Raw genomic sequence first — 22,289 nt, 5'->3', positions numbered from 1 at the left:
CCTCACATGCACAAGGCCCTGGGTTCAATCCCCAGCACAAAAAAAAAAAAAAAAGAAAGAAAGAAAAGAAAAAGAAAGAAAAAGAAAAAAGAAAGAAAGGATTAGGGGTTGGGGTTGTGGCTCAGGGCTCAGTGGTAGAGCACTTGCCTAGCATGTGTGAGGCCCTGGATTCAATTCTCAGCACTGCATATAAATAAATAAAATGAAGGTTCATTGACAACTTAAAAAAAATTAAAAACAGGGCTGGGGATGTGGCTCAAGCGGTAGCGCGCTCGACTGGCATGCGTGCGTCCCGGGTTCGATCCTCAGCACCACATACCAACAAAGATGTTGTGTCCGCCGAGAGCTAAAAAATAAATATTAAAAAAATTATCTCTCTCTCTCTCTCTCTCTCCCTCTCCTCTCTCACTCTCAAAAAAAAAATAAAATAAAATATTTTAACAAAAAAAAAATTAAAAACAACACTGAAGTTTATAGATGATGGTAAATAATCCAAGTTCCTCAGAACTAAGCCTGACCCCTGACTGGGGACTTCTCATATCCTGGCTGCCTTGTGCTGTGATTTCTGAGCAACCACTGGCCCCCACTCAGGCTTTTCTGCCAAACACTGAGCAGGTGTCAGGACTACAACAATGAGAAACAACAGAGCTTCCCTGGCTGCTGGCGGTGGTGTCGTCCATGTTTTGGGCATGGCAGAGGTGAATCAAATGACACACAAGTAAGCCAGTTATGAAGTAGAGATTCATAAAGACCGGAGGACAGCTGGGGAGGGGGCGGGGGGGGGCGCGGGTTACCAGGCTTTGCCTTGAGGAGGTCAGGGAGGACTTCCTGCAGGCGGCAACCTCAGAGCTCTGATCTTCAAAAATCAGTTACTGCCTCCAGTGAGGGCCACCTCCAAAACCCAGCCTCTGACTCATCCATTTATTTTTTTCATTTATTGAGCTCCCATGGGTAGTCAGGCATTGTTCAAGGAGGTGCTGGGCACAAAACTGGTGAAAATCCCTGTCGGGATATGGGAGAGTGAGGTGGGTGGGTGGGGTGGAGGGCAAAGCCAAAGGAGGACACCATTCTAGCAGGATTACCTGCTGGGAGCAAATTAAACAAGAGCTGGTAAGGTATAGTGCCCTGTTTCAAAATAAGATCCACAGAAACCTTTCTAATCGATAGTGCACACCGTCTCACCCTCTGGCAGAGGTGCATGGAGGAAGAACTTCTAGTGGTCTTGCTCGCTCTGTCGCCCACCTGGCTGTTATTGAGCGCCTCCTGTATGCACCAGGAAATCTTCGGGAAGCAGAACGTGATACGTGGGGGGTGTTCTGCGTGCCCTTGGGCACGTGCTTCCCCTTTCGGGCCTTAGGTCCACTTCTGTAACTAGGGCTTCGGGGTGGTCATCCGGCAGTCTCATAGGTGCCTGGACCCCCAAGCAGTCTACTTCAGGAAACATTTAGTAGTGTTTTCCCAACAGCCGCCAAGGTGAGAGTGCATGAGAAGGGTATTTATCCCCATTTTACAGATGCGCAGGGTGAAATTCTGATGGGAGCCAGGCACAGCACTGGGCTGCGCGGTAATCACGGGCGTTAGGATTCCAACCCTTGGCCCACTCGCCCCCGCCCCAAAAGGCCCAGAAGCTTCTGCCCCTTTAAGAACGTCCCGCGGAGCAAAGCAGGAAGGAGGTGGAGCCTGCTCCCGGGACGGACGTGTGTGAGAACCAGTGGACGCGGCAGTCGCGGCGGCGGCGGCCAATGGTCGCGGCGGAGGCGGGGCCGGGCGCCCGAACCTGGTTCCCGAGGCGCGGCGGCAGCGGCTGGGGGCGGGGAGGGGGGCGCAGGACCCCAGGTGGGGGTCCCGGAGCCGGAGGCACGTGTCCCGGGGCGCCGGCGGGGTTGCGCCGGCCCTGGGCGCTGCCCTGGGCTGGTCCGGAGGCCGGCGCGGCGGGGGCCGTAGCCGATGGGCGGGGCGAAGGGCCGTGGGGGAGGCGAGCTGGGGGCGCGGGGGTCGGCAGTGTCCTAGGGGGGCGCAGCCAGGCGCTGGCGGCCGGGGGTAGGGGCCGTGGGGCGCGGAGGAGAGCCGGTCTGGCGGCTGTAGACGCTGACGTGCTGGGCTGGGGGCGCCCAAGGGGTGCGGGGTCGGGGCCCCAGATTAGTGGCGTCAGACCGGCCTGGGGCGTTGGGGGCTTGGGTGGGTGGTTGACGGAGGGCCAGACCCAGGTAGGGGGCGTCCGGAGAGCGTAGGGCGTTATGGGATTGGGAGCGAGACGTCTGGGGACACCCGGGTGTTTACGGGGCGACAGCGCCGCTGTGGGGGGGCTGGCCCTGACTAGGGGTGGTGGTGGGGGAGGCCCATTGGTGTGGGCGCAGGGGATTGTGGGGGTGGGCGCTGGGAGGGTCTCAGAATAGGGCTCCGATCCCGGAAGGAGCCTGGCAGGTGAGGATTATAGAGGAGGGGATGCTGTGGGTGAGTGATGGCTTGGTCTCCTGAGCTGGGGGCCTGGGGGAGGGGGCCTAGCTCCGATTGGTGATAGGACAGCCAGAGGTGGGGACTCCCTACAGGCCTTGGGCGAGGGAGACAGGCCTGGGGCAAGGAAAAAGCTGTGGAATGCCTGGGGGGGGGGGGTGTCTCTCCTACTCCTAAGGCTGCTTTGAGAGGTTGGGAAGGAGGCTGGATGGCTAGAGAAAGGTCTCCCTTGGCAGGCGGGAGGGCGGGTAGGGGGAGATTGAGGCTGGGGTCATTAGCTTCAGGGTGTGGGAGCATGGGGGTTCTAGGTGATTGGGCTGGTGCTGGTGGTTGTGGGGAGGGGGATCTCTTTGGGAGTTGGGACAGTTGGGAGTAGAAAGCCCTGGTAATGATTCAACTTCACAAGTGGCTCAGAGGCTATAAAAATGGCTTCCCAGAGGCCTCAGGGGCTGTTCCCAGCCAAAAAAAAAAAAAAAAAAAAAAAAAAAACAAATGAAAAAAACCCAGTGACTCTTTATTGGCATTTAATCAGATAAAGCCCCAGGGATTGGAACCCCACGTTTCAATTCTGCCCCTGCAGTTGGCTTGCTCTGGGACTTTGGGCAAATGGCTATGCCCCAGTGGGCCTCAATTTCCTTTTCTGCAGTTGGGGATGGAGTTCCCTACTTCCTGGGGTGTTTATAAAGATTAAATAATAATTCGTTCTAATAATAGATAACACTGATGCTCAGGACTTGATGAGTGGGTTGTTCATTTCTTTCAACAAGCCTGGGTTTGTTGTTATACCCACTATATAGATGAGGAAACTGAGGGCCACAATTCCTGAGTCACACAGCAGGCGATCAGCTTGCAGGGAATGGGTGGTGCGGATAATTTGTGAGGCTAGGTGGGATTCTCACCCCCATCTGTAACCCTCCTCAGGGCCAGTTCCCGTCCCCCCAGCAGTATGGCATCCTGTGCGGAGCCCTCAGAGCCCACTGCCCCACCGCCTTCTGTCCCACCACTTGAAGACTTCGAGGTGCTGGATGGAGTTGAGGATGCAGAGGGTGAGGAGGAAGAGGAGGAAGAGGATGATGATGATCTGAGTGAGCTGCCACCTCTGGAGGACATGGGACAGTCCACTCTGGAGGAGGCCGAGCAGCCTGGGGCCCTGGCCCGAGAGTTCCTGGCCGCCATGGAGCCAGAGCCTGCCCCAGCCCCGGCTCCAGAAGAGTGGCTGGACATCCTGGGTAAGGAGCAGGGGTGGTTTGGGTTGAGCCACAGCCCAGGGTGCAGAATGACCTTGGACCAGGCCTTCTCATCCCCTGAGACTTGTTTCTCATCTCTGCTGTGAGGGTTGAAAGTAACCTGGTAACTATGGTGATTGTCAGCCAGTGACAACTGCTTGAGATGCTTCATGTTCATGAACTCCATTCATTCTCTCTCTCTCTCTCTCTCTCTCTCTCTCTCTCTCTCACACACACACACACACACACACACACACACACCATGTGCTGTGTCTCTTTTTCCCAGAACTGTTAGCAGCGGCCCAGAGAGGCTGAGTCACCTGCCCAGAGCCACACAGCTATCGGGCTGATTGCCAGTGGCTCCCAACCCCTATTGCATCTTTTCTGGGCAATTGTCTGACTGGTGCCAATCCCAGAAAAATGCCCCCTGAGGTCAAATAGATCTGAAGAATGTCCTGTTCATCCCTCTGGCTGGTTTACAGTACTCATTACTATTCTTTTTCTCCCCCTGGTGCTGGGGATTGAACCCAGGGCCTCACACCTGCTAGGCAAGCTCTGTACCACTGAACTGCACCCATAGCCCTTTTATTTTGTTTGGGACAAAACAAAATAAAAGGGTCTAAGGCTGTTGCCTAAGTCTGGCTTTGGAATGTTCCACCCTGTCTGACTTCCTTACTGTTCTTAAATGCTTTATATCTGTGAAGTACCATTAGCAATTATTGTTATATTTGGGGGAGGATTTATTTATTTATTTATTTTTTGCTGCAGTTCTGGAGATGGAACCCAAGGCCTTGAATGTGCAAGTGCTCTACCACTGAGCTCCTGCCCAGTCCCTCCTGAGCTTGGGGCCTCGGGGAGGGGGCCTCGGGGAGGGGGCCTCATTATCATTCTAAATGTTCAAAGAAGTCCTGCAAAGAAAGACACTCACACTTCCTCCTCTCCCTTGTGCTATTTCAGAATTCTGAAAATTAGAGAAATGTTAATATTCTGTAGAAAATATGTTGCCACTAATCCTGATATCCGACATAGTGAATGATTATTGCTCTTATGATAAATGATCCATCATCACCACTGTTGATAATACCAGTGGGCTGCAGGTGTGGCTGAGTGGTAAAGCACTCTGGGTTCAATCCCCAGTACAGGGGGGAAAGAATTTACTCCCTCCCCAACACCAGGTAATACTTCCTGAGCGCTGGCTCCACACCAGTCCCGTGTGGCATGTCACTGGATCCTTCCAGCAGCCCTTTCCGATTCCATCTCTGTTAATGGAGAATGGGCTCCATGAGGCCAAGACACTTGCCCAAGGTCACCCAGCCTCCCTAGGTGTGGTAGAGTTGGGCAAGTTGTTTCCCAAGGGTGTTAAGTGTGAGAGCTGTGAGCTCCCCCTTGGAGCACTAGTGTGACACTGTATTTGTGCAGCCTCTTTCTGAGGTCAGAGTTGGGGCCTCCAGGCAGGGACTGTGCAGCACCTTGGGAGAGCACTTGCCTAGCGTGTGGGAAGCCCTGGGTTTCATTCCCAGCATCTCAGAAAACCGAAAAAAAAAAAAAAAAAAAGAATTGGGGTTTTCATTTTCCAGACACAGAATCAGCCCTTGAGGGGATGTGGTTTGCCCGGGAGTCCACCCTAGGAGAGGAGGCAGGGCCTGGCCGTGACTGTGACTTCCAGCTTGTCCGTCATCAGAGCCCACAAACCTTATGACCCAGGGGTCTGTCGGATCACTGGGTCTCAGACTGAATGCTAGGTGTGTACAAGTAGGGGTGTAGCACAGACATTTAGAATTTTCTAGAATATTTCAGAATAAGGATGGCTTCATCAGTGTCTCTAATCTTTAGGCTAGAATCCACTCAGACTTGCAAAGTATTCTAGAGCATCAGAATGTGGCAGGGTGTAGGCCAGCGTGGGAACTGAGCCCCTGGCCACAGACCAGGCTGCCCTCTTGCTCAGCAGTCTTTGCCCTCGCTGCCCTGGGGCTCTGTTTGGAGGAAAGCTGGGGGAGCTCTGAGGAAGGCCCAGCTCATGTCACCTGCCCTCTCTCTGCTCTGTTGTCTGCTGTCTCACGTGGGTGCTGGAAGCAGTCATCCCAGCAGTTGCCGTGGGGTGACAGTGGGTGGCAGGCTCCTGAGTGCCTTTGCAGGGGTGCTGAGCCTTGTGCCTGCTCAGCTGGCATTGGCGTTGGCTGTTTGGTGGTTCCTGGGATGGCCTGGGGCATGGGAGAGACAGCAGCCGGAGTGGCTGAGAGTGTGGACAGTGGTCTCCTGAAGTCACGGGGGCATCAGGAGCTACTTTTGCTCACAAGCCCTTTAACTCTGTTTAATATTTAAACTCTGTGCACGTCGTGCTTCCGTAGAGACGTACTCGCAGCACAGCAGTGGTTACAAACCAAGCAAGGGCTTGCTGGGTGCCCCTGGGAGGCCCTGTGACTGCCTCATCATGGCTGGGTAAACTGAGGCCCAGACATCCCAGGGCTGGGGTTTGAAGCTGGAGGAGGGGCCTACTCCAGTGTCTCTTCTGGATCTCTCTGTCTGGAACAGCTGTTGGTCACTGAGCCAGTTCCCAGCACCAGCATCGTCGCCCCTAAATCTGTCCTGTTGGAGCTGGGGAAGTGCCTCAGTGGCAGTTCACTTGCCCAGCAAGGCCCTGGATTCCATCCGCAGCACCAGAAAACAGATCTGCCATGCCCACTATCCAGCCTCCTTGGGTCAGCCTGCCTGGCAGTGGAAGGGTGGTCATCACGTGTTTAGCTCACACCCAGAGCTTGGCGGGGGCTTGGGGACATAGGGCCACCCAATGACAGGTTTGTGTCCCTGCTTCCTGGCAGGGAATGGGCTGTTGAGAAAGAAGACACTGGTCCCAGGCCCACCTGGCTCAAGCCGACCTGCTAAGGGGCAGGTGGTCACCGTGCAGCTGCAGATGTCGCTGGAGAATGGCACACGGGTACAGGAGGAGCCAGAGCTGGTGTTCACCTTGGGCGACTGTGACGTCATCCAGGTTGGAGAGGGAGGAGGTGGGTAGGGGCAGGATGGGCACCTTGCCAGGCTGGGCCGTACCTGAGTCCCTCTGGCCCTGTCCACCCCAGGCCCTGGACCTCAGTGTCCCCCTCATGGACGTGGGCGAGACGGCCATGGTAACTGCTGACTCCAAGTACTGCTACGGCCCCCAGGGCAGGTGAGCGCCACCACATGGGTCCTGGCCAAGTGGGGGACGCTGGTGGGGTGTCCCCCGGCTCTCCCTGTCTGCCTGCTCGCTTTATAGATGAAGAGGCGACTGAGACTTAGGGAAGAACACCTGCTAGCCAAGTCACGCAGCTCAGGGGTGGCAGGGTGACTTCCCTATTTCACTGAGGAGGGGTGGCGATGGGCACAGCTGGAACTTGAGGCCCTTCCCTCCTGCCCCAGAGTCAACCCAGCGAGCCTGGGGCGAGGGCCAGTGCCGCCGGGTCTGAGTGCGCCCGCCTGCCCCACCTCCCCAGCAGGAGCCCCTACATCCCCCCGCACGCGGCCCTGTGCCTGGAGGTCACCCTGAAGACGGCCGTGGATGGGCCTGACCTGGAGATGCTGACAGGGCAGGAGAGGGTGGCCCTGGCCAACCGGAAGCGGGAGTGTGGCAACGCCCACTACCAGCGAGCGGACTTCGTGCTGGCCGCCAACTCCTACGACCTTGCCATCAAGGCCATCACGTCCAGCGCCAAAGGTGACTGACTGGCTCTGGGTCAGATCCCCACCACCACCCCACAGAGGTGTTCCTCCAGCTCAGCTCAGAAGCCCCCAGCCCCCGGGTCCTGGGCTCGGAACCCTAAACCCTCCAGACGGGGCCCCTCCAGCCTTGATGTACCCGAGGCCAGTGGGAATGTCGCGAAGGCGGGTGAACGATGGGCCATGGCAGGTGGCATCAGTCCCTGTGCCCCTCCAACACTCCCTCCATGAGGTGCCAAGAATCAGACACTGGAGCCTGGGGAAGGTGTGGCCCTGGCCCCGTAGAGACGGGAGGACCCAGCTCCCTGACCCTGGTGGATGGCAGCCAGCACGCCTCAGAGGCACGGGTCCTGGGGGCTGGTGGTGCAGTGACCACTGTCCTCCACAGTGGATATGACTTTTGAGGAGGAGGAGCAGCTCCTGCAGTTGAAGGTGAAGTGTCTGAACAACCTGGCCGCCTCGCAGCTGAAGCTGGACCACTACCGCGCCGCCCTGCGCTCCTGCAGCCTGGTACTGGAGCACCAGCCCGACAACATCAAGGCGCTCTTCCGCAAGGGCAAGGTGGGCCGCCCAGCCGAGCCCCCAGCCCCGTGACCGAGAAAGACAGGCGTCAGCTAGCTGAGCTTTCTGGGGTGCAGGCGGGAAATAGGCCCACAGAGGTACAGGGGTGTAGCCTGGGTCCCGTGACTGGTTGGCCGAGGCTAGACCTAAATCCTAAATCCCAGCTTCTCGGGCCCCTTGCCTCTGTCCCAGGGCCACTCTTCCTTGTGTATCATCCTCCGAGGCTCTGTCTCCTCCTTCAGAGCACAAGCTGAGTTCTGGTCATGGCCCTTGGGACCCTGAGTCATCTGGTTGTCCCCTTCCTCCAGTTCCTCTGCTCTCTCACCTCCTGCTCCTCTCCGTCCCCCAGCCTCCTCCCTGCTTGCGTCTAGGCCCCTCCTGCCCCAGGACCTTGGCCAGGCTGTGCCCTGTGCCTCAGGTCACTGTACCCCAGGACCTGCCTAGGTCTCTTAGATCTGGTTCAGGTTTAGTTTTTCTTTTTTGGTGTGTGTGGTGCTGGGGGCAGAACCCAGGGCCTCACACGTGCCAGGCAAGCACTCTACCCTGAGCTGCACCGCCAGCTCCTGTTCAGGATTTTGCTCTGATGTCACCATTTCAGGAGGCCCTCCTCGCCTGCCTCCTCCCCTGCCCCCTCCCCTGCCCTGTCATCTCTTCATTTTTGCTGTGTCACCTTCTGATAGGTAGCACATGGAGGTGTCTTGCCTGTCTATCTGCACTCTAGGCAGTGGATCCAGGGCACTTGCTAAGGCTGGCCTTGGTCTTGCTGAATTTGCTTAGGGCCTCACTAAGTTGCTGGCGCTGGCCTCGAACTTGCAATCTTCTTGCCTCAGCCTCCTGAGTCGCTGGGATTATAGGCATGTGCCACCATGTCTGGCTGTTGTCAGCTGGTTTCTAATTTGGGGTGGCAGTAGCATCTACTGTTTGAAAGTGAAAGAAACCCACTTGAACAGATTCAAGCAAAAAGGAGAGATTGTTGGTTCATGAAACTCTCCTGTCCAGGGTAGCTAGCTTCAGGCACGGCGAGATTCAGGCATTCCCAGTGATGTGGGGATGCTGTGCCTTTGTGCCATGGGCTTCCCTCAGGCTCCTTAACCCTCACCCTCACCCCAGCTCCAAAAAGCTCCCCAAAGCTCCAGAATTTTATTCTTTTTCCTTAGCAACTGGCTTCCCAGTGGTACTGCCCCATTCAGGCTGGATCTCACTGACCTCCTTGGGTCACATGCCTGGCCTCAAGTCATTCACTGTGGCCTGAACTTCCCTCGTGGGAAGTTCCTTGAGGCCATGAGGGAAGGAGGCAGTGAAGGGGGCACCCAGGCGTCCAGCTCAGGCTGAGCCAGACACACAGGGAGAGGGGCCGGTTTGGACGGGACAGTGCTGTGCCAGCTGTAGCACTCAGAAACCAAGGGCGTGGGCGCGTACAGAGGGGCCTGGAACCTGGGCTCCTGCTGGAGACGGTGGGGACTGGTCAGGGGGCCAGGAGCTTAGCAGGACTGGGCCTCTTGAAGGAGAGCAAGCCTGCCGTGGTCCCCAGGCATGGCGCCCTTTCCCCACAGGTGCTGGCTCAGCAAGGCGAGTACAGTGAGGCCATCCCCATCCTGAGGGCAGCCCTGAAGCTGGAACCTTCCAACAAGGTGAGCAGGACAGGGGTGTCCCAAGGACTTGCTTTGTGGGGCTATCTGGGAAGTCTTGCCTGCAGTCTGCCGTAAGTTTTTCTTCATGTGGCTCTCTGGTGTTCCCAGTGGGCAGGGGATGGGCAGCTAAAGGCCCCTGGCCAGCTTGCTAAGTCCCCGTGACCCCACATGGACAGGCTGGACTCATGCTGCCAGCCCTCCCGGGGCTGAGGGCACCACCATCCTGGCCAGGGCCTGTGTCCTTGGCCTTCCCTCTGGGACCTTCCCTCCCTGGCTGTCTCGTGCTCTGCACCGTCTACCCCATTCCTTTGGGCAACGGGGACAGCAGCCCCCCCTTTGGTGAAGCACAGAGTAGGCAGTCGGAAGCCCCAGGTCCCAGTGGTGCCCACGGCCCCCTCCCACAGACGATCCACGCGGAGCTGTCCAAGCTGGTGAAGAAGCACGCTGCGCAGCGCAGCACGGAGACGGCCCTCTACCGGAAGATGCTGGGCAACCCCAGCCGGCTGCCGGCCAAGTGTCCCGGCAAGGGCGCCTGGGTGAGCAGTGCGTGGGCACGGGACCCTGAGGTCCAGGGCCCGCAGGTAGAGAGTGGGACGCTTTTCATCCCGCACCTGCCGGAGAGTCCTCTGTCACCAGCTGTGCCGGGGAAGCTGGGGTCGCAGAGGCCCAGCCCTACGCTGACCAGCGCTGAGTCGGGTGGATTGGTGCTGAGGGACCTGGGTGGGGGTGGGGCTCTTCGGGGACAAGGAGGTGACCCGGGTGGGAACTTGGGGTTTGGGTTTCGGTGAGTGAGGAAAGGCGTGGCCAGCAGGGCTTTGCCAGGAGGCCTGTTTGGAGTATGGTGGGAGCAGAGGCCCAGGAAGCCGGTTGTGGCTGCCCTCCGCCATCTTGGTCACCTTCTCCCCTTTATTCACAGTCCATCCCGTGGAAGTGGCTGTTTGGGGCGACTGCCGTGGCTCTGGGGGGCGTGGCGCTCTCTGTGGTCATCGCTGCCAGGAACTGATGGACCAGGTGGCTGCCACCCCCTCTGCACACCGTGGACCCCCCTGCACTCCTCACTCCCTGGCTCCCTGTCCTCTGTCCTCTGTGGCCTGGCTCCCTCCTCTGGGTCGGGGAAGCAAGGATCGGGGGTCACAAAGCCCAGAGAGCAAGAGGGACTGAGACCCCACAGGAGGCAGTGAGGGGCAGCCCAGAGGGAGGGCCTTGTCCCTGCAGACCCAGCTCCGCTTCCCCACCCCTGCCCGTGGGGTTCGGTCCCCCGGGGCCGGCCTCGGTTTCCCCTCCTAAGTAGGCCTGGGGGCAGCCCACCCCGCCCAGTTCCCACCTGACCGCCAGCCCTTCCTGCCCTGCCTGCCGCCCTCTGTCCAGGCTCCCCCACAGTGAAATAAAGCCTCCACCCGCGCTGCGGCCTCCGGAGCCTCTTTCATTGCCACTTGGCCTGGGGTTCATCCAGGATCACGCAGCGCTGTGGGCTAACAGGGCAGGCTAGAGTGGAGGTCTCCCCTTGGGGCCAAAGACTTGCTTTACAGAGGGAGGAACAGCCTGGAGAAGTGGGGTGATGTAGCAGGGGAACCGCCCACCCAGCTCCACCTGTCACCCGGCCTCGTGAATCTTTGTTCTCATCGAGGATCAGGGACCCCAGCAGGCCCTGACGTGAGCCTGGAAGATCACCCGTTGCTTCAGTGATGTGTCACAGGCACCAGGTTCCTGGCCTCCCAGGACCTGGATGAGCAGCTGGGGTGTGAGAGTACTTGCCCTGGATTTCATCCCCAGCTGGGGGGGGGCGGGGGGGGATGGGACCCAGAAGAAGGGTGTGAACACCTGAGTGGGGGTCCAGGGGTGTGGCTGGGGATCCAGGAAGACTCTCCCAGGTAGTGCTGTGCACTGAGACCTCAGTGGCCACGGGGTATGCTTGTTCATCCAGCCAACAACCCTTTTCATGCGGCAGCACGATGGGTGCAAAGGCCCAGGGGCAGGATCAGGCCAGTGTGTTGGGAGGTTGGTGAGGGTGGGTAGCCAGCAATGCCAGACTGTGCAGGGCTCCGGGCAGGAGCTACCTCCAATCCCATGGACTCTCCCCACCACCTGGGACTGGAAATGCCTCCTGTGAGTTGCCCACCATGACAGCATGCATGGGTAGAGCTAGCATCGGGCCTCACAGCTCATTGGCTCTTCCTGCTGCTCCATCCTGCCCCCAAAAGTAGACCTCCACAGGTATCGTGTACACCTGTCCCCACAGGACCTGAATCTGCCCTATTTCCAAGCCCTTTCTTTCTGCTACTGGAATGGCTGGTGGGGGGGGGGGGGGCAGAAGGCCACAGGTGGCTTGAGCCTGTGCCTCCTTTCCAGCGTCAGTCCCCTTTGGTGTCTGTCCCCTAGAAGGGGCCTTCCCTGGAGGCAGGGCTGCAGTTCCCTCAGTCAGAACGACCTGCCTTTCTCATTCTCACTGACCTGGCCAATGCCCAGCTCTCAGGCACCGGCTGGGCAGCTGATCCTGGATGATTGGGTGACCTTCCAGCTGGTCCTATGTGACCGTCACTGCTGTCATTCCCAAGTGCTGACCGTGTGCTGGAGAAGCTCCAGTACTGGGCTCCCTGTTCTTTGACCACTTTTGTATATTCTGGGGACAAGTCCTTTGTCCCAGAAGGGATTGTGACTTCTTTTCTCACTCGTGGCTCACATTTAATTATATCTCCCAAAAAGCAGACGTTTAAAATTACAATGAAGTTCAGTTTTTCAGTTTGGTTTTTCTTGTGCTTTCTGTGCAGGCAGTGTTTGCTGAGCCCAAGTTTGCAAGATTTTCCACATTTATTTTTTCCTCTGGTGTGTGTGTGTGTAACTGCAGGCCTTGCACATGCTAGGCAAGTGCTCTATCTCTAGCCACACCCCAGCCCTTAGATTTGTTTTCTAAATATCAGTCTCAGTCCATTTGCTGTTGCTAAAACTGCATACCTGAGACAAGAACATTTATAAAGCAGAGAGGTTTAGCTCGCAGTTCTGGAGGCTGGGGAGTCCAAAAGCATGCTGCTGGCATCTGGCAAGGGCTCCTTGCCTGGTAACTGGCGCTGGACATTGCATGATGAGGCAGCAGACCTGCCAACTGCTCTCTTTCTAACAAAGCCAAGGCAGGGGCCCCATCATGACCCCATCTAATCCTAATTACTCCCCAAAGGGTCCCCTGCATCAATGTAGGAACTTGAGGATTCTTCCCAACATTGCACTGTGGGGGACATTCAAGACATCGCAACCCTTTGTGGCTTAGATTGGCCTATGATTTACTTTGAGTTCACGTTATGTTTCAGGTTTTGTTTGCAGTGCTGGCGCTGGAATCCAGGACTCTGCATGCCAGGCAGGTGCTCTGCCACTGAGCCCCGTCCCCATCCCTGAGTAATATTTGTGGTATGAGTTTAGGGTTGAGGTTGGTGTCTATAGAGCTGTCCATTTGTGGGGTGTGTGTGTGTGTGTGTGTGTATACATGGACACAATAACTTCATTTTATTTATTTTTTCTGTGGTCCTTAGGATTGAACCCAGTACAGTGCCTCACACATGTGAGGCAAATACTCGTTAACTGAGCTACAACCCCAGCCCCCTCTCCATTTGTTCTTTTTTTTTTTTATTATTTTTTTTATTGGTTGTTCACAACATTACAAAGCTCTTGACATATCATATTTCATACATTAGATTGAAGTGGGTTATGAACTCCCAATTTTACCCCAAATGCAGATTGCAGAATCACGTCGGTTACACATCCACAATTTTACATAATGCCCTATTAGTAATTGTTGTATTCTGCTACCTTTCCTATCCCCTACTATCCCCCCTCCCCTTCCCTCCCATCTTCTCTCTCTACCCCATCTACTGTAATTCATTTCTCTCCTTGTTTATTTTCCCATTCCCCTCACAACCTCTTATATGTAATTTTGTATAGCAATGAGGGTCTCCCTTCATTTCCATGCAATTTCCCTTTTCTCTCTCTTTCCCTCCCATCTCATGTCTCTGTTTAAAGTTAATCTTTTCTTCCTGCTCTTCCTCCCTACTCTGTTCATAGTTGCTCTCATTATATCAAAGAAGACATTTGGTATTTGTTTTTTAGGGATTGGCTAGCTTCACTAAGCATAATCTGCTCTAGTGCCATCCATTTCCCTGCAAATTCCATGATTTTGTCATTTTTTAGTGCTGTGTAATATTCCATGGTGTATAAATGCCACTTTTTTTTTATCCATTCATCTATTGAAGGGCATCTTGGTTGGTTCCACAGTCTAGCTATTGTGAATTGTGCTGCTTCCATTTGTTCTTGAAAAGTCTGTGGGGAAGACTTTGTTTCTCCTAGCTTGTGACTGTGGAGTTTTGTCAAAAATCAGCTGGCCAGGGGGCTGGGGATATGGCTCAAGCGGTAGCGCGCTCGCCTGGTATGTGTGCGGCCCGGGTTCGATCCTCAGCACGACATACCAACATAGATGTTGTGTCTGCCGAGAACTAAAAAATAAATATTAAAAATTCTCTCTCTCTCCTCTCTCACTCTCTCTCTTTTTTTTTTTTTTAAAGAGAGAGTGAGGGGGGGGCGGAGAGAGAGAGAGAGAATTTTTTTTTTTTTAATATTTATTTTTTAGTTCTCGGCGGACACAACATCTTTGTTGGTATGTGGTGCTGAGGATCGAGCCCGGGCCGCACGCATGCCAGGCGAGCGCGCTACCGCTTGAGCCACATCCCCAGCCCTCACTCTCTCTTTAAAAAAAAAAAAATCAGCTGGCCACTTGGGCATGGTGGCACAGTCCTCTAATCCCAGCAGCTCTGGAGGCTGAGGCAGGAGGTTCAAAGCCAGCCTCAGCAAAAAAAAAAAAAAAAAAAAAAAAAAATGGGGTGGTGGGGTGTGTCTGGGTTAGGTCTGTGGCCCCTGGGCTCAATCTCCAATATTGCATTGAAAAAATAAAAGCTGTCACAGCATCACATGCCTGTAACCCCAGTGACCTGTGAGGCTGAGGCAGGAAGATCCCAAGTTCAAACCAGCCTCAGCAACTTAGCAAAACACTGTTTCAAAATAAAAATAAAAAAGGGTGGGGATGTGTCTCAGTGGTTAAGCACCCCTGGGTGCAGTCCCCGTTACCAAAAAGAGTAAGTAAATGAAATTAACAGCTGACTACATGGCATCTCTTCTGGGCTCGGCTCTGCCCCTTGGGTCTTCTTGTCCCCTCAGCCCACCCTATGCTCTGTTCTGTCTCCTACACTGTCCCTTATTTTCCTTCATTTCCCACCCCCCCCCCCGCCCCCGGGGATCCAACCCAAGGCCTTGAACATGCTAAGCACTTGCTCTACCACTGAGCAGCTCTGGCACCTTCGGTCCCTTAGGGTCCCTCTGGGAGTCACTGGGAATCAACTGTAAAGTGCAGAGTGCACCCGACTGGACTGGTGCAGCCCATGGCTACGCATCCCTAACTCAACTCTTCAAGTCTGTTTTGCCGTTTGGTCTGTGGATCCAAGTCACCAGCCAGGTCTACCCCAAGGAGGTCATAGGTGCCACACCCTGATCCCGAAGCCTTCTGCATTTTAAATACTTAATGTCGGGGCTGGGGATGTGGCTCAAGCGGTAGCGCGCTCGCCTGGCATGCATGCGGCCCAGGTTCGATCCTCAGCACCACATACAAAGATGTTGTGTCTGCCGAGAACTAGAATAAAAAATAAATGAATAAATTCTCTCTCTCTCTCTCTCTTTCCCCCCTCTCCTCTCTCTTTAAAAAAAAAAAAAATACTTAATGTCGGCTGATGTTACTGTTACTGAGATGGGTCTCACTATGTTGCCCAGGCTGATTTTTTTTTTTCTTTTGGTACTGGGGATTGAACCGAGGGGCACAGAACCACTGAGACACATCTCCAGCCCTTTTTTGTATTTAATTTAGAGAAAACTCTCACTGAATTGCTGCTTAGGGCCTCGATAAATTGGTGAGGCTGGCTTTGAACTTGCGATTCCCCTACCTTAGCCTCTGAGCCACTGGGATTACAGGCTTGGGCCATGGAGACCTGTGCCCAGGCTTATCTTGAACGTGTGGGCTTAAGGGACTCTCCTGAGTGCCACCTCCAGAGTAACCAGAACTACAGGTGTGTGCCACCACACCTGGCTCCAGACTGTGACTGCTATTGTCTTTTCCCAGGTGAATTCACAGAGGTTCAGGGAGCCAGCTGGCCAGCTGCACCCAGGGGTTCCTCCCACATTCTCCTCCACTTAGCAGCCTGGCTGGCTCCACCCTCCCAACCTTTGTTACAGAACTCCTGTGTCCCCGCTCCCCTGTCCCTGCCCTTCTGTGACCCTCCAGAGCCAGGTAGCCCCACCAGCTCCAATATTGACCTGCACCAGCTCTGCAGATAAACAGCTGGGCCCAGACAGGGGATTGTTGGGTCAGCATCCTCCCAGGCTGGTCCCAGGGGAAAGGTGGCAGAGAAAGAGCCCTGTACTCACACAGGCTGGAGTCTCCGCAGCCCTAAGAGCCCTTGCAGCTTCGCTAAGCCTCAGTCTCCTCATCCGTGGAATTGCCTTATAGCTGGATCGTGAGCATTGCATGAGGTCATTTATTCACTCAAAATTCTTTTTTTAAAATACCTTTATTTTATTTATTTATTTTTATGTGGTGCTGAGGAGGAAATCCAGTACCTCACATGTGCTAGGCAAGCGCTCTGCCACTGAGCTACAGCCTCAGCACTTTTTTTTTTTTTTTTTTTGTTACTTGGAATTGAACTCAGGGGCACTTGACCCCTGAGCCACAACCCAGCCCTATTTTGTATTTTATGTACAGACAGGGTCTTACTGAGGTGCTTAGGGCCTTGCTGTTGCTGAGGCTGGCTTTGAACTTGCAATCCTCCTGTCTCAGCCTCCCAAGTTGCTGGGATAATAGGTGTATGACACTCGGTTTCAATACACACACTCACATACACACAAACACACACATATATATTTTTCATATTTTTTAGTTGTTAATGAGCCTTTATTTAATTTATTTATATGTGATGCTGATGATTGAACCCAATGCCCCACACATGCCAGGCAGGTGCTCATCCACTGAGCCATAACCTCACTCCCTTATTGAGCATCTTTACTCCATGCCAGACACTCTGCTGGGGAGGGATGTTTTTTTATTTTTATTTTTTGGTACTGGGGATTGAACACCCAGGTGTGGTTTACCACTGGGCTGCCAAGGCTGGCCTTGAACCTTCGATCCTCCTGCCTCAGCTTCCTGAGTACTTGGGATTACAAGTGTGCACCACCATACTTGACTCTTCTAGTATACATTAAAAATCATCTCTAGGGCTGGGGATATAGCTCAGGTGGCAGAGTGATTGCCCAGCATGCACAAGGCCCTGGGTTCAATCCCCAGCACCACCACCAAAAAAAAAAAAAAAATCGTCTCTATATTCCTTACAATACCTAATACAATGTAAGTAACTGCTGGGTGAACAGTCATTGTGCTGGATTATTCAAGGACTCATAATAAGAAAACATTCTGCATGTGTTCAGTATAGATGCAATGGTTATTTTCCCAAATATTTTCCATCCACAGTTGGTTGAATTTTAGGATGTGGAACCTGGGGATGTGGAAGGCTGCCTACATAAAAAGGGACCCTGGCTTTGGAGGCAGGCTGGAGAGTATTTAAGAGGGCTCTGGATCAGAAAGATTCCAAGTTCAAGACCCAGCTTGTCTATACCTCACTCCTCCAAGCCTCGGTTTCTCCATTTGTAAGTGAGGATATTAATGACAAATACCTGAAAAGGGTATTAGGAGTGTCACACGGCCTCACAGGAGAGCAGTGACAGCTGGGGTAATGAGCGAAGGCCCTGGTTTGCTGTAGGGTGGAGGAGGAGGCACAGAACTAAGGAGATCCTCTGGAAGAGCAGAGAGGTTCTTGAACTCGTCTTCCTCACTCACCTCAAAATCTTCATCCTATAAAGAAACAAGGGGCCTGGGGTGTGGCTCAGCAGTAGAGCGCTTGCCCAGCACATGCGAGGCCCTGAGTTGGAGCCTCATCACCACATAAAAATAAATAAACAAATAAAATAAAGGTATCGTGTCCAACTACAACTAAATAAAATATTTTTAAAAAATGAAACAAAAAACCCCATACAAAACAAAATCAAAAATTTCATTCTGGAACCGCCCTCTGTGACCAGTGAAATGGAAAAGCCCCAGGAGGTGTCCACAGGTTGGGAGGCTGCGAGTCCAGGAGGTGCTCGCTCTGTGCCCTGGACAGGCTAGGGCTGGTCTCCAGTTTCTGCTGCCTATAAACATGAAACGAAAGAGGGACAAAACGGGGTAGATCCTGTGGAAAACAAGCACCTCCTCAAAAAGTCTAACGTAGAATTGTCATATGACCCAGCAATCCCATTCCAAGGCTTATTACTAAAAGGAGAAACACTCATCTACACAAAAACAGGTACGTCTGGCCTGGGGATACAGCTCAGTGGGCATGAGACCCTGGGTTCCATCCCCAGCCCTGCAAAACACAACTAAGCTAAAAAACAGAAATAAAACCAAGAAAAAAAAAAGCCCTGTGTACATGAATGGTCAAGAGGCAACATTCATAATAGTGAAATAGAAAGAGAAAAAGCTGCCCAAATGTTCCTCCAAGGATGAATGGACAAACAAAAAGGGTAGGTTCCTACAATGGAATAGTATTCAGTTGTTAAAAAGGGATGAAGCAAAACATTCACTGGAGAAAAGATAGCCTAGTCAAAAAATGATGCTTAACAAAACTGGAAGTCCATATGTAGCAAAATGAAATTAAACCTCTATCTCTCACCCTGCACAGAAATCAACTCAAAGTGGATCAAAGACTTAGACAGAGACCCTGAGCCTAATAGAAGAAAAAATAGGCCCAAATCTTCACCACGTCAACCTAGGATCTGACTTCCTTTTTTTTGTGGACACAATATCTTTGTTTGTATGTGGTGCTGAGGATCGAACCCAGGCCGCACGCATGCCAGGTGAGCGCACTACCGCTTGGGCCACATCCCTAGCCCAGGATCTGACTTCCTTAACAAGATTCCTAAAGCGCAAGAAGTAAATTCAAGAATCAATAAACCGGATGGATTCAAATGAAAAAGCTTCTTCTCAGCAAAGGAAACAATAATGTGAGGTGAGAGACAACAGACTGGGAGAAAATCTTTACCACAGGCACCTCCAATAAAGCATTAATCTCTAGCATATATAAAGAACTCAAAAAACTTGACACCCAATAAAACAAACGACCCAATCAATAAATGGGCTAAGGAACTGAACAGACACTTCACAGAATAAGAAATACAATTGATCAACAAATATATGAAAAAGTGTCCAACATCTCTAGCAATCAGAGAAATGCAAATCAAAACTACTCTAAGAGTTTGTCTCATCCCTTTCAGAATGGCAATCACCAAGAATACAGGCAACAATAAATGTTGGTGAGGCTGTGGGGAAAACGGCACACTCAGACATTGCTGTTGGGACGACAAATGGGTAAAACCACTGCAGAAAGTAGATGGAGATTCCTCAGAAGACTGGGGATAGAACCACCATTTGACCCAGCGATCCCATTCCTTGGTTTATAGCCAAAGGACTTAAAATCAGCATACTACAGTGACACAGCCACATTGATGTTTATAGCAGCTCGATTCACAATAGCTAGGCTATGGAACAAACCCTAGATGTCCCTCAATAGATGAATGGATAAAGAAAATTTTTAGTTGTAGATAGGGATATAGCTCAGTTGGTAGAGTGCTTGCCTTGCATGCACAAGGCCCTGGGTTCAATCCCCAGCACCACACACACAAAAAAAAGAGTGAGATATATATGTATGTATGTATGTGTATATATATATATATATATATATATATATATATATATACTCAATTGAGTATCACTCAGCTTTAAAGAAGAGTGAAATTATGGCATTTGCCAGTAAATGGTTGGAGTTGGAGAATATTATGTTAAGCGAAATAAGCCAGTCCCACAAACCAAAGGCCATTTGTCTTCTCTAATATGCGGATGCTAATTCACAGGCCTGGGGCACTAGGGAAGAATAGCATTACCTTAGATTAGGTAGAGGTAAGTGATGGATGTGGGCATAGGACAGATGGTAGAATGAAACAGACATTATTACTGTATGTAAACAGGGGTGCGCATGTATTGCTCTGGTATAATGACTTTAATTGTTTAGGATAGATACCGAGGGATAGTACAGCTGGGTCACATGGTGGTTCCACTTCTAGTCTTCCAAAGAAACTTCTTACTGATTTCCACTGTGGTTGTGGTGATTGATTTATAATCTCACTGTCAGTGTAAAAGTTTTACCCACACCTTCAGCAACATTTATCATTATTTGTATTCTTTTTATTTATTTATCTATTTTTTTGCCGTACTAAGGATTGAACCCAGGGGCGCTTTACCACTGAGCCATGTCTCCATCACTTTTTTTTTTAAGACAGAGAGGGGGGGGGAAGGAGGGAGAGAGAACTTTTAATATTTATTTTTCAGCTTTCAGCAGACACAACATCTTTATTTTATTTTATGTGGTGCTGAGGATCAAACCCAGGGCCTCACACATGTTAGGTAAGAGCTCTACCACTGAGCCACAACCCCAATCCTCCATTTGTACTCCTTTTGGGAGGAGTGTCTATTTAGTTCATTACCCCATTTATTGATTGGGTTATTATTATTTTGGGGGTGTTAGGTTTTTTGTGCTCCCTATATATTCTGAATATCAATTCTCCAGCAAAAGAGAAGCTAGCAAAAATTTTCTTCCATTCTGTGGACTCTTTTTGCTTTTAAATATTTCCTTTGCTTGTGCAGTTTTTTAATTTGATGTTATCCCATTTATTAATTCTTGGCATTATTTCCTGAGTTCAGGAGTCCTATTGAGGAAGTTGTTGCCGGCACTTCCCTGTTTGGGTGTTGACCCTATGTATTCTTCTACCAGTTTCAAAGTTTCTGATCTAATTTCTAGGTCTTTGATTTGTTTGATTTGACTGTTGTGCAGGGTGGGAAATAAGAATCTAGTCTCATTCTTCTAGTATGGATAGTCAGCTTTCCCTGCAACATTTTTAAAAAGACTCTCTTCTCTCCAATGTATGTTGTTGGTGCTTTGTCAACAATCAGATGACTCTGGGTGGGTTTATCTTTGTGTCTTCTATTCATTCTATGTTCTTGTCTGTTTTTATGCCAGTACCATGCAATTTTTATTACTAGAGCTCTGTAATATAATTTGAAGTCAGGTATTGTGACGATTCCAGCATTGTTTTTATGGCTTGTAATTGTTTTGGCAGGCCAATTAGGGGATGTGTACTTCAATAATAGGGTGCGTGGCTAGCATGTGTGAGGTGTTGCGTCCAAACCCTGGGTGGAGGGTGGGGTTGGGAGGGATTGCTTTGGCCATTCTGGGTTTTTTTATTCTTCCAAATGAATTTCAGGACTATTTTTTTCTGAAAGTTCTGTAAGGAATACTATTGGTATGCTGGTGGGGATTGCATTGAATCTGTAGATTGCTTTAGGTAATATGGCCATTTTAACAATGTAATTCTGCCCATCCATAAACACAGGAAGTGTTTCCATTTTTTTTCTAGTGTCTTCCTCAATTTCTTCAGTGCTATAATTTTCATTGTAGAGGGTCTTTTACTTTCTTGTTTAGGTTTATTCCTAGGGTTTCTTTTTTTAGGTTCTTGTGAATAGAATTTTTCCTAATTTCTTTTCAGCAAAGTCATTATTGGTGTACAGGCATGTTATTGGTTTTTATATATTGATTTTGTATAGTGGAATTGTACACATTAAATAGATGACTACTTTTTAATATAAAACAGCCTAGGTCTGGAGGTTAGGACCATAGTACAGCATTTGCCTGGCGTGTTCCCAGCCCTAGGAAACAATCATAAGCAAAAAAAAAACAAAAAAACAAAAAAAAACCCCAAAAAAACAAACTTAAAGACTTTCCTACCAAGTTATATTTTGTATACTTTCTTTTTTTTCTGCTCATAAATAGAGCTGTACTCCACCATTGCTCAGGGCGATGGTGTATTTTATCATTTTACAGTCTATTTTTTTCATAAACAAAGTTTAGAGGATCCCTCTTCTTCCAACCCTCTAGTAGCTTCAGGTCCTGGAATCCCAGCAGCCCACCTTAAGGGAAGCCGCATCAGCAGAACCCAGCGTCCATCGCGCGACTTGTTTTCATAGCCACGCCCACTAACCTGGCCAGCATCTGCCCCCCGCCTCCCACGTGTTTTGCGCTGTCCCCGCCCCCTCCACGCCCTCGCTGCGGCTCCTAACAGAAGCCAAAGACGGAAGACCGAAGAGATCTCATAAATAATGCATCACGTCAGAGGCTGGGGGCGGGGTTTTGACGCGCCCGGAGGAGTCAGGGTCGTGAATAATACATATGGAGGCGGGGCCTGGAGGGGTGCGCGTGTCAAGGCGGAGTTCATGCACGGAAGTGGCCTCCTCTAGGGTCTGAAGAGGTGGGACCTTCAGCATATTATGAATATACAGAACATTGGGGCGGAGACTATGAACCTTGTTGTGCCCGTAGAGGGCGTTGCTTCTTATGTCTTATGAATAATGCAGCACATCAGCGAACTGTGCGAGAGCGACTGTTAGCTTCTTGGGCTCCTGTGGGGCGTGGCCAGCCGCATCTCATGAATAATGTAGCACGTCAGAGGGCGGCGGGGCGGGGCGTGGCCGTCGCGCCGGCGCTGGAGCCGCGAAGGGGGG

The 22,289-nt window shown here is 51.8% G+C and overlaps 1 protein-coding gene across 3 annotated transcripts; it reads left to right on the top strand.

Annotated features, from left to right (window-relative positions):
- The first annotated feature begins 1,687 nt into the window (after positions 1-1,687).
- Positions 1,688-10,968, top strand: FKBP8 (FKBP prolyl isomerase 8). 3 transcript variants are annotated; one of them, XM_081283078.1, is made up of 9 exons: positions 1,688-1,836; positions 3,376-3,683; positions 6,500-6,669; positions 6,758-6,846; positions 7,151-7,371; positions 7,762-7,934; positions 9,488-9,565; positions 9,970-10,101; positions 10,482-10,968. In XM_081283078.1, the coding sequence occupies exons 2-9, from the start codon at positions 3,401-3,403 to the stop codon at positions 10,566-10,568; spliced, it is 1,233 nt and encodes a 410-aa protein (XP_081139204.1). In that variant the 5' UTR covers positions 1,688-1,836; positions 3,376-3,400; the 3' UTR covers positions 10,569-10,968. The 3 variants fall into 3 exon arrangements, with proteins under 3 accessions (XP_081139204.1, XP_081139205.1, XP_081139203.1); XM_081283079.1 differs by having other exon boundaries at positions 1,704-1,863; positions 3,382-3,683; positions 7,154-7,371; XM_081283077.1 differs by having other exon boundaries at positions 1,704-1,863; positions 3,382-3,683.
- The last annotated feature ends 11,321 nt before the right edge of the window (positions 10,969-22,289 follow it).

This window comes from Spermophilus citellus, assembly GCF_964194105.1.
Source record: "Spermophilus citellus genome assembly, chromosome: 3".
NCBI classification, from domain to species: Eukaryota; Metazoa; Chordata; class Mammalia; order Rodentia; family Sciuridae; genus Spermophilus; species Spermophilus citellus.
This window is presented reverse-complemented; position numbering and strand designations above follow the sequence as displayed.

Bases quoted from the DNA above. Each gene is read 5' to 3' on its own strand.
- FKBP8 (XM_081283078.1), top strand. From the start codon at position 3,401: ATGGCATCCTGTGCGGAGCCCTCAGAGCCCACTGCCCCACCGCCTTCT. The intron at 3,684-6,499 runs GTAAGGAGCAGG...GCTTCCTGGCAG, and splicing joins AGAGTGGCTGGACATCCTGG to GGAATGGGCTGTTGAGAAAG. The intron at 7,372-7,761 runs GTGACTGACTGG...TGTCCTCCACAG, and splicing joins CATCACGTCCAGCGCCAAAG to TGGATATGACTTTTGAGGAG.